The sequence below is a fragment of the Acyrthosiphon pisum genome, chromosome A2, assembly GCF_005508785.2.
Source record: "Acyrthosiphon pisum isolate AL4f chromosome A2, pea_aphid_22Mar2018_4r6ur, whole genome shotgun sequence".
Taxonomy (NCBI): Eukaryota; Metazoa; Arthropoda; class Insecta; order Hemiptera; family Aphididae; genus Acyrthosiphon; species Acyrthosiphon pisum.
In genome coordinates, this window is record NC_042495.1 from 47,151,663 (window position 1) to 47,164,136 (window position 12,474).

The 12,474-nt window shown below is 34.2% G+C and overlaps 1 protein-coding gene across 2 annotated transcripts; it reads right to left on the minus strand.

Annotated features, from left to right (window-relative positions):
• Nucleotides 1-1,082: 1,082 nt before the first annotated feature.
• Nucleotides 1,083-12,381, minus strand: LOC100571623 (GATA zinc finger domain-containing protein 10). Of its 2 annotated transcripts, none has more exons than XM_003247068.4 (4): nucleotides 12,020-12,381; nucleotides 8,366-8,502; nucleotides 6,255-7,128; nucleotides 1,083-1,584 (listed from the first exon to the last, which is right to left on the minus strand). In XM_003247068.4, the coding sequence occupies exons 1-4, from the start codon at nucleotides 12,020-12,022 to the stop codon at nucleotides 1,273-1,275; spliced, it is 1,326 nt and encodes a 441-aa protein (XP_003247116.1). In that variant the 5' UTR covers nucleotides 12,023-12,381; the 3' UTR covers nucleotides 1,083-1,272. The 2 variants fall into 2 exon arrangements, with proteins under 2 accessions (XP_003247116.1, XP_008186884.1); XM_008188662.3 differs by lacking the exon at nucleotides 1,083-1,584 and adding an exon at nucleotides 4,623-4,720.
• Nucleotides 12,382-12,474: the final 93 nt, after the last annotated feature.

The following is a 12,474-nucleotide window of genomic DNA, read 5'->3' on the forward strand; positions in this document are numbered from 1 at the left end:
CATTATATTGCGATATAATATTAATATAAGTGGTAGTTTTTGTCTTATCTGTTGAATCTTATAAATAATACATTATACAATTGAAAATGTTAGTTTTTAAAACATGTTATATTGTATAAAATGTAATAAGGTTCTTTTCATAGCTCTGCTTTACGAGTTTAGAGTAGTTTATTCGAACGCTCTATTATATAGGAGCGGACGCCAGGGGCGCCTTTTCAGTTTTTTTTTAAGGTGTGCAAACAATTAAAGAAGCCAATTTTTTCCCACCTCCAGGCCAATCGTTAAAAAAACGTTTCTAGTGTTTTCAGTTTTTCATTACGGATTCATTACAGTATCAAAAACATACTTAATAAAAACATATTTTTATAGTTAACACATTACATTTTACCGTTCATACATTCTGTGTATATACTGTATAGTGTATAGTAAAGATATTTTTAGATAGAATAGATGCATATTATTATTATGTCTTTTGTCTATCAGTAACCAAGGGCGGACTGGCCCAGGGTGCTATACACCAAGTAGCACCCCGGGCACCCGTTTGTATTTTATGATCCGGGCTCCCGATTACCACAGTCGGTATACGGTATAATACTGGTATAATACGGTATTATACAAAATAAAAATAAAATAACATATTTCAACATATCTACAAATAAACAACATGTTATTCTTATTTTTTTTTTATATTTACTTATAAAACTAAGGGCTCTTTCCTAATTTAGGTAGGTTTGAAAAAAAATTACGGGCCCCTAATTAATTTTGCACCCTGGGCCAAAAATAGCCAGTCCGCCCCTGTCAGTAGCCACTTACCATTTACAAATATTTGTGTGTGCCAGTGGATAAAGTGATACCGATATCAATTTATCAATCAGCGGTGCATGCACAATTAAAGATTGGCAAACTGAAGGCCATCTGACCATAGTATTAATTAGGCCAATTGTGGACAACAAAATTACAGGGTGTGCGAGTGCACACCCTGACTCCCCCCCAAATGGCGCCCCTGGCGGACGCGAATAAATACACGGAAAAAAACTACATGGCTTAGATACAAAATAATATAATATATTATATTATTATTATTATATTATATTATCCATGCGTAAAATATGATTACACAAGACACGCATAACATAAGTCTATACTTGAAACAAAATCAAAAGCAAAAATAGTAACAAAAACAACAAAAAATAATTTATACAGATAAAAAAAAATTAAAAGCTACAAAACTATAACAAAATCTTATGCGAGAAAAATATCGGTGGTAAAAGTTCAAAACTGTAAGCTGTACGTCTGGCTGTAGGCGTTATTGCTGCCGTCGGAGGGTTCGTCATCCACGCCGGCCAAAGGTTCCTTGAACGACTCGTCCGCCTCCTCCTCGTCCTGTTCCTGAGCGGCGGAAAAGTCGCGGGCTCCCGTGTCCATCGCCAGCCGGTAACCCTCGCCGAACCGGTAACCCACATCTTCCAGCAACAGCTCGCCGCCCACGTCCTCGTCATCGGTCTGCGCGTCGAACTCGTCCTCGACATTGGCAGCGGCCACGGCGCGCCCGTGTCCGATAACCTTGTTGTACTGCGTCACCGACTGCACACACAAAAAAACAGTACCGACAAATCGTTTTATATTTTTTTAAATTCCCCTCCGCAGATTCACGGCTGGGTGGGGCACAAGACGATGCGACCACAGGGTTATATAAAGTAAACACTTATTCTTATCCCATAATAATATACCATAGTATCGTTGCATATTTGATATACCGTGAGTCCGCGAAAACTGGGTACACTCCATAACTCAGTTACCTACATTTCTTAGTACTCTATACATATTTTGGAATTATTCTATCTGCAGGAGATTGATGATCCAATAGGTATCATGTCTCACAAACAGAATTCCAAAATATGTATAGGGTACTGAGTAATATGAGTAATTTAATTATACATAATGTACCCTGTTTGCGTGGACACATGGTATAGTTAAACCGTTATTTCATTTGATTTGACAAAAACTCGTAATAGTTAACGTTACTGCCTAAATAGTTAAGTTTGAGAACGCAACTGCATTCCTGAATCAGTTCGTTCTACGATTGTTTCAATAATTATAAGCCATTCAATGGTCTATAGCTGTGATCCGATTTTCGATTTTATAGATCGTATAAGAATAAGACTATAAGACGTTTTCTTTTTACCAGCATAAAAATATGAAATTTTAACCCAGCTTTTACAATTTATTATTATGGTTGTTATTTCTAATTATTTGATACAGGAAATTTAACGTAATTTCGATTTATTTTAATTTTTATAAAATGTATGTATTGAAACAAATTGAGATTTGTATTTTTATAGTACCTAAAAAATATAATCGACTTCGTAATAATTTTCCCATATTATAATAAAATATTGGTCATAGTTATTGTTCATTAAATTCACGTTACGGAGATGGTGTTTTTTAATAATTTTCAGAGTTAATTTTAAATCCACTGAAGGACATTTTGTCTAGAAAAGTTTACAGCGATTATTTAAATTGTATTTTGTTTGCTCACGAGTCTATTTATAGAAACTATTGAAGTACATTTAAAGTTGAAATCATGCATAATTTCTCCATACTTGTTGGTTAAATAATTTACTTACAATTATACTTATTATGATATTATTTATTCGATATAATTTGATTTATTATTTTAACATAGATATATATTTTTTTGTGTTCGATACAACATTTTTTTTAAAGACCAATTTTTTTCTAACCGTGACAGTTGATATGGCAACTAAAAAATAACTACATTTATTCGGCATTCTACTATATAAATAACTAGCAACCGTATGCACAGTAATTTAAGTGTTCCTTAAAATTAATTTAAGTGTTCCTTAAAATTAATTTAAGTGCAGTCACCTAAGCACAGTCTCTCAAAATTAATGTTGTTACGGGCTATGAATTCATGGAATAACAACACATGATTGCCGTATGATTAGTAGTTTCGACTTTACACAATATATAAAATTATAACCTGAGTACCATAAAAAAAAACTGTTGACTAAGTCACGAATTTGCGGATTCCTATAAAACTAAAATAGATATTTATATATACCTATAACTATACACCTAGAATCCTTATAAATTCAGCAAAACTATAGTATTAATCGATATTCATAATCATGAAACCGGCTTTCGCATCTTTTACGAAAACAACAACTTTCCACGACCACACCCAGAGACGCCTGTAAAATACACAAACCTTAATAAGTCAAAGGTTCTGGAGTACAGCATTTTCGGATGTACCATAGTCGTAGAGACCTGAGTACTTTCAGCTATAAACACGGCTTGTACATTTTAATAATTTTTGCTTAATTTAAATAGACATAAACTATCATTAGTAACTATCATTATACTGTTTAAATCGTCTTCAACTATTTACTAAAAAAAACCACCAAAATCTGGATCTCTATCATTGCAGTCCCCGTACAACAAAGTTCAAAATGTATCTATAATAATTGATGTAAACTATTTAAACAACTGAACAAATTTATCATATTATAGCCTTATATCGTCAGCAAGTTTTGTATTTCCCTCAAGAATCTTTCATAATCATTAATCTGTTAAAATATATTAATCGCCTCATCACCAGGAAAGATTTTAGCTAACGAAAACATTGTGTTTAGAAATTTGTGAATTATTATGAAAAGTATTTAATTATATTTATCTAAATAGTTATTGTTCGTACAACTGTAAAAACTTTCGAACGTGAATTTCAAATATTTGATAGGAACGATATGTATGTTATAATATAATCCATAATAATATAATATATGACGGGCTGCATAAACAATAGGTCAACAGTGGTGAGTGGTCCCTTAAACATGATTTTATTACTCATTAGAATTTAGCGAACCACTAAATTAATCAATTTTTTTATGCAACCCTGCGATAATATTTTACAATATTATATGTATGCTAAGTACTAATACTTAAACAGGCGTCTGCAGGTACAATACCCTGTCTCAACATACTTTTTTGTTTCGTATGAATATTTTTCCTTGATATATAAATAGATACCCGCAGCTATTTTTCTGACTACCCGAGCAATCATTTCACGCAGGTACCTACATATTATGCATGTATACAGTTACGGAAGAAATAATGTAAGTACCTATATAGGTACATTCGTGCAGATTTGAAAAAAATTACCCGTGTCGGAATGCGGAGGTACTTAAAATTGTATTTACGAAAATCACACACACGTGACTTGTTGGCTTTCTTAAAAATTACACTGTTGGTTTCCCAAACGTCGTGTCCAAGACGACCATTTGCCCCGTCCGGATGCGTATAGAGCAGACGCGTTTTTATAATAGATACCTAAGTATGAGTACTGTGAGTGCCGGGGATAATAACACAACAAAAACAACAACAAATTGGTTGAAAAACATATTTTACTGTATGAAACAAAAAGAGCTAGCTAGCAATATTGTACAGTAGGTATATATTAATATATTATACAGTGTATAATATTATAATATTACTATAATAACATGTAGACGTATAGATATTATTATTATTATTATTAGGCATGTCATCGGCTTATTTGGCTCTATTGATATCAATGCAGTTTGTACGGTACAAGGTCTATATTTTTTTTATGCGGTCGCTTCTGTCACGGGTTATGCGATATCTGAAAGCTGTGCGTAGAGTGGCTTGGAAAATGTTCGGTAAACGAATTTGGCGCACGCTGAAAGAAAAACAAAATTAACTAAACAACCGGAAGTACTATAGAGAAATAATTATAACCTTTCGGTTTAAATTCATTTATTGCGTACGGCCAGAATCGTATTCTATATTTTCGCGCGCGATATTCATGTGCAAACGGTTTTATTATAATAATATATCATGCATTATGGCATTATTCACGTTATGGGACAGCTTAGCGGGTCAGTGGCTTAAACATATTTTATTATACAGTTACAAACTCACAATTATGCCTATGTGAGTATGTGACACATGGAATGAAATCAATACAATTTAGGAATGTACATAAAATAAAAAAATAGTATATAATATATAATAAATATAATCCTATATTGGTTATATGAATGACAAAACACAAAGATCGATCGTAAATAAAGACGAACGTACATTAGTTAAGTTAAAGAATTTTTGACTCCGCGGCCGTGAGAGAAACGAATACGTGGCATGTACAGGCCTTTACAAGTATGTCCTAACCTAGTTTATAGCTCTATTATAGTCCTAACCTAACCTACATTATATTATGCAGCCGCAGTTGTCCAATGTATATCTTAAACTTCCATATCATCTAGAGTGTTAGAGTACTATAATAGTATAATAAATGAAAAATGAGTCTTTAGGCAGACGCCAAAAAGATAATATAATAATATTAGGCCTGTGTGTATATTTTGAATGTAGGAACGTTTGTCTAAAAAATTGGAAACTTCAAATACGCTTAAGCGATCGCATATTATATTATCATAACTGAAAATATATGCAAACAACATATAATTTGTAATCGGTTATTATTGGTATAGGAACACTTGATGCCATCATATACTATATTTATCATAAAAGGCGTCGAGTGACATTTTTAAAAACCAAATGTATGGATCACAGTCGAAATGTTGAATATAATATAGTTACAATACAATATATCCACAGTAATTAATCAAAAATCTAGTAGTAAGTATTAATATATAGGTCTATGAAAGTATAAGAAAGTGCGTAACGGTCAAATGTTTGTGTTTTTCTTCTTCGATATGCAGAAAATAAGACTCAATGCATTTTTTTTACAGAACATCCGAGAGGTTTTGCACCTGTCCCCGAAACAAATGTATGTGCGGACATGGCCTTATGCGTGACTATAGGAGGGAAACTTTTTTCGACAGCACATAGTATAAGGGTCGATATGGTTTTGAAATTGGATACCAGTATTTCGGTATTTTTTTTTCCATGGTATCGAGAACCAAAGGGGGGACTGCATTAGCATTACGTCGCCTAGTATTTCGGTATTAAAACCGATATACCGAAAAAAAAACCATCAACTTACTTATAATATAAAATACGGAATTAATTGAACGGTACTTCAATATACCGTTCAAGCAGTATTTGAGGTATATAACCGGTAAACCGGAAAAACCGTCAACCCATAAATAGTGTAAGTGCGATTATCTAATGGATATAAACACCAACACGTCCACTTGCCCCGGGACAACTCGGTGAGTAGGTGTAATAATTTATCTCAATGAAAAACCAACCTTGAAATTTGCGGTGACTGGCTGTTGCTTTTCGCTGGTCTGCAGTTTGGCCACGTTGTTGATCAAGTCGATGTCCACGTGCTTGACGACATTCGGTTCGTGGTGGTCGGGCACCCGCAAGTGTATCACGTTGTAAGCGGGTGGCTGTGCGCTACGGCCACCACCGCTCTCGTCATCGTCGTATTCCACGTGCTGCTGCTGCTGTTGCTGCTGTTGTTGCTGCTGTTGTTGACGATACTGCTGGTGCTGCAACTGCTGGTGTTGCTGTAACTGTTGGTGTTGCAACTGCTGATGCTGTTGGACGACCGCGCCGTGCTGCACGTACTGTTGGATCTCGGCTGGCATGAACGACCCCAGGCCACGAGGCTTGGACGACGGCACGAACTGTATGTGGCCACCGGACGCGGGCCTACGCCCGCCGCCCTGCTGCAACACGCCACTGCTCCCGCCCGCGTTACCGTGCTGTTGTACCAGGTAGTCACCGGCCTGCTGTAGCTGCTGAAAGTGCAACTGGTGTGCGGCGTTGTGCAGCAATGGATGGTGGCCGCGGTTGTGGTGGTCGAGCGGCGAATGGCGCGGCGGCTGCTGAACCGACTTGTGCCCGTGCCCGACGACGCCCACTTTGCCGAAGTGCTTGTGACCCATGTACCCGAGGTGCTTGTGCTGGTGGCCGTACGCGCCGCTGTGCTTGTGGCTGTGTGTGGATTTGCCCGCGTGCCCGTGCTCGTGCGCCACCTTGCCGCTGTGCTTGTGATCGTGCACCACTTTGCCGGAGTGGATAAGCGGTATGCCTTTGCCGGCCAGCTTGTACGTGTGCACGTGATTCACGTGCTGTGGCACTTCTTTGGGCACCACGATGATAATCCGATGGTGTCTGTACAAAACATCAACGTCCCATTATTATAACGAAATTATTGTATAATATTATATATTATATTTTAGATAATATATGTTTATAGATAGGACGTTTGTCATCTCTATTTTTACGAACAAATTTTTTTATAGGCAATTTGCGCATAGCTATTGTTGTATAATACATTGAAAAATAATTTAAATATAATGCGATTTTGTTTATTGGTCTATATAGCACGGCAACTTTGGCCAATAACTATTTTAGGGGTTACGGTTGGTATAGTTGGTACGGTTGGTTGGCAACACGTGACAAGATTTTTGCCACTATGGACCCGGTGGTCACCCATCCAGGAACTATAGTGGCAGCGGTCGTCGCTTACTCTCAATCACATTGCGTGATTGATTTCAGCCGCTGCGCCGCGTCGTAACGCAATTAATATAATGTGACCATCCGATTTTGACTATAGACTCGTTAATTGGTTAGGTATTATTTACATTCACAAAGAAATAATAACATTTTTTAAATTAATATACATAAATAATAATATCATAGTTTGACTATAGAATGAGATTCGTTTTAATTTATTATTCATGAAAAAAAAACTTAGATAGGTATATATCATCCGTATTATGTTATTCGTTTATCAGCCGTTCATGTCACCGTTCATTAGTCTCACTACCTAATTATACACACGCCACTAATGTTATACGCACATTTGTTACAACACGCGGTATGTCTATACGCAAATGACCAACCAAATTTTTTACCTGGAGGATTAATGATTTTTGTTTTATTAGTCGAACATTTTACGTTATTTTGTATACGTACATATACTATAAAGTATTAATGTGACTCTTACGCGCGCTTTCTATGTATAATCTGTACCCACTAGAATCACGGATCAGTAATTTATTTTTTATTTGTAGAACTATAGTATTTCCCGATTTCGATGTATTATTATTTATTGATCATAAGACTTAAAAGAGTGATTGAATGTACTAAGGACCAAAGGAGTGTGACTCAATTTGAAGAAATCATAAAAATTAACTTCAACAAAATAATATATTACTATGTTAGATTATCATATCGGACACAATCGTTGTAAGTAATTTAGTATTTACTATTTCGTTTGGTCCCAAATAATCACAAAAACACCATTTTCATGGTACCTATAATATTATTATTTAATTACAAATCATACTTTCACACTTGTCTCGAAAACATTTTTATGGATAAACAATGTAAATGTTCGACTTACTCGTGATCTTCGGCAGCGGTGATTTCGTCTTGATATTCGTCAGAATTTGGAACTACTCGACTTGGTATCGTGTCCTCCGAACTGCATACCGTCGCCGTGAAGAAGCAACTGATCAACAAACCATGCCAAAATTGTTCCTGACACGCAATAACAACGATTACAGAAAAATAATTGTTTTAAATTGAAGTAGTATTATTTGACCAGTAAAATAAACATGCCGAGTTGATGACGAGTGGCGACATTTATAAATTGTTAAATTGCTGTTAAATTTAAGACGTCATAATATTATGGACATAATACCTAAAGACTCCCGGTTTTCAGTTAACAGACTTACGTTGTCGCAATAAAGATTTAACCGAAACGGCAAGGCGACATCTAATTGGATGTAATTATTATACGCGAAACCAAAGAAACGTTCTCCGGCGAAGCGTTTGGATCTAGGAAATGACTGTCGCAAACAATAATATCGATCGTTAGTTGATCAAAAATAAATGCGTTCCATAACGACAGAAATATTATATAATATTATGTGCATTTGAGTAATAATAATTCCTATGGGGAAACTAATGTAATAATTGGATGTAAACTACGTCGAATGGCGCGATAGTAGACATACTAATCTAGTATTGAGTCTCCGTGAAATCATGTATGTACATCGCATTATAATAGCAATAATAGCATATTATAATATAACTGAAATAAAATCAGTTACCCGCGGTACCATGTGCACGGAAAACATAAAAATAAAAAATAAGACAGAAAAAACCCCAACGAATATTTTTCGATTTCTAAACGTTATAATCGGACCTCGAGAGTCGAACGGAAAACTATATAGGCTTTATATGTATATGTACACTCGTGCATTAAGAATTAGGATATAATAATATGTACTGTACAAGGCACATATTATACGTGACAGGTTCTCTGTGCACGTTCACCCTGGATCAGATTTCGACACATTTCTCGGGACGATTGGGGGAAAAAACCAACCGTGGAAAATCGACAGAGTGATTATAGGTCCAGCGTTCCGGTTCCTGACCAAACCCCGACTGAGTCCGCAAACGCGAATTCGAAGACAACATCGAATGTGTGTGTAAACGGTAGCCGACCTGCAGCAATGATGTCACAACGAGTTATTGTTTTCCTTTTGTTGGTTCCTTTTTTGGTTGTTAAAAAAAATTGGGTATATTTTTGTTAGTAAATCTGGACTATAATTTTTTAAGTTTTTAATTTTAATCAACATTCTTTGGTTGTTAAAAAAAAAATAGATTTTTTGTTAGCTAAATATGAACTATACATTTAATTTAGTTTAAAAAATTAATAAAAATAATCTGATCAGGATTATTTTAGTGAAATCCCTAAGTTTATTTAAATCTTATTATAAATGAGAGTCACTTTTGTTGGGCGCCACTTTGTGATGATTTAAAAATAAGCATGTACGTTGTTATTGATAAAACTTCACCTTATAATAATATATTACTAAGTTGGTATAATTAGCTATTTTAAATGAATAATAATTAAAGGGATTTTGAATGTCGACTTTCTTATCCTATCTCTTATTACAAATTAAAGCATATAATTATTACGATTGATTGGGATCGTGAGTATAGATTTATAAACGAAGGGTATAATGATTTATGATGCACCTGAGTCTGCGTGTCTATATTAACTTGTCGTTGATGATGATTTTATTATTGAAATTGTATGAGTATATATTATTATAACTTTTTACCTGGTTGATGTTGCTTGTCTTGAACAATTATAGAATTTGAAAAGAGAGTATTAACGATGTTAGTTTTCTTGAAATGATGTAAGTACAATTTTTGGTTTGAAATGAAAGTTATTTTAATAATTCACAACAAGATATTATAAGATTTGAAATGAGTAAGTTAAGTTAATAATCGCTTTATAATTTTGGTAGCGAAATAAGACGATGCGTGTGATACTGCATGAGGCAGTTTTGGTTATTATGAACAGACTGATCTGAATATCAAAATGGGGGTTCTACTTATAGTATTGACATTTGATACCTTGTTGTTCCATGTTAAATTGTTGTTGTTTATTTTGTGTAGGTACATGGGTATAATCAAAATATGTTATTGTAAGATTAGTGACATTTGTACATGTATATATATATATATATATATATATGGTTATTGCTTATTAATAGTTTTTTGTACATTTTGAATAATATCAGGGTACATGGGTATTGGGTACAGGTATTTATTGTGGTTTTTGGTAATAACATATTTAATAGTATTATGATGATATTGAACCATGAAGCTGTGTTGGCGCAATGATGTAGGTAGATATCATTACAAGTTTAAAATTAAAACAATAATAATAATGAGTTATAATAACTTGACAATATTTCGACAAATCATACGAGTACAGTGGAGTATTCAATATAAAACACACATAGGTACTATGGATTATCTATAAATCGTATTTTGTTTATCATTCGCCAATAAAAAATGCAAAGTACATCATAGGTTAGTGGATTTTTTAATCTAGTAAACTAGGCGACACAAATATCGCCCATTGAAAATAATTTATCACCTATTTGACTGTATTTTTAAAGGCTGGGCGACAAACAATTTTTAAAAGAAGAATTTTTATACTATGTAATAAAAAAAATAATTATGTATTGAATAAATTTGTAGGTGCCTACCTATCAACATAATATTATCAATTTATTTATATTAAATACAAAATTAATTTATTATTGTAGAAACGACGTTACAATCGTCCAGACAGACCAAGCAACGTATGTAAATCGTTCATTCATCAACAAGTTTTTTGAAAAATAGTATAATTAATGGTTTAAACATAATTTTGTATAGTATAACGAGTGGTTATTTATATAAATAGTAAAATTGTTAATGATTAGAGTGTATAATTTAACATTATTATTATACTATATTATTTAATCATACTGTAATTTATTGACTATTTATTTTGAAAAAAAAAATGTATTGTCACCCAGTGAAGATTCTTTAAAAAATGCACTGACATAGGTATAATACTATGCGTGGGTTCGCAGTACTTACTTTATAGGTACTATTAGTTGTTACAAGTAATTAATCTGCATATACCTTTAACGTAAACACAGATATTATTATAATCACGCAGTCACGCATTATAATATTGAAATCCTGCGTGTCTAGAAACTACAAAAGTACTGTAATCCTAAATCTGTGTTGGGAGTAACGTATGAGGATAACGATCGACGATCCGACAGTGACACTATTGACCTCAACTACCGAAGTATAAGGCATCAAAGGCGATTTCTCGCTCCGGACATGGTCCGATCGATCGGTCGATGTGATGATCAATCGTCCAAACCATAATTACAAAAACAGTAAGTGTAATAATATTACGTCTACGGTTTGTATGCAGAAAGGTCGTCGGAATTATCGCGGGTCCGATATAAATATAATAATATAATTGGTAGTTATTATGTGAATTATGAAAGTGATGAAGGTACTGTAGACAGGATATATATGGTATGGACTATGTATGTAATCACTCATAATTTTTACACGTTTTCTCCGCTATGAAAAAAATGTGAGGAGGGTGTTTGAACCTCTAAACCTCCGGAGTTATGATTTATTAATATTAAATGTATTAAAATATTATTCATGTATACTTTACCATTGTATGCGTTTGTGTCGACTAAAATTCACATACGACGACGTGGTCTCCTAGCTATTATCTACGATAGGCACTGTTTAAAGTATGGTTTTGTATACGTATAATATACCAATAGGATAGCTATATGAAATATACGTTATTGAAAATACATTTCATCGGACGGTGGCGCACTGAGTGCGTACGGCATTGTTACAAAAAATCCAATAAATATGACGACGAAAAATAAAAATATAAAATACACCGCCGAATCGAATAAGTATATTATTTTGTTATATATTTCGTAAACGAGTTGCACTTAGGTATCACGCGATGTATATTAGCTGATATTATAGTATGGCAAACGCGTGCTGAGGTTCGGCCGAACGGGTAGACTACATGTGACCCGAAGTAGCCGGCGTTTTCACTTTTAATCGCGATGGTGGTTTTCGCTATGAGCGTAAGTCGGCGGGGGGAAA

Coding starts and splice junctions, on each gene's coding strand:
- LOC100571623 (XM_003247068.4), bottom strand. Junction 7,129..8,365: donor ACCGCTGCCGAAGATCACGA/GTAAGTCGAACA, acceptor TGTTTTGTACAG/ACACCATCGGATTATCATCG. Junction 1,585..6,254: donor CAGTCACCGCAAATTTCAAG/GTTGGTTTTTCA, acceptor TTGTGTGTGCAG/TCGGTGACGCAGTACAACAA.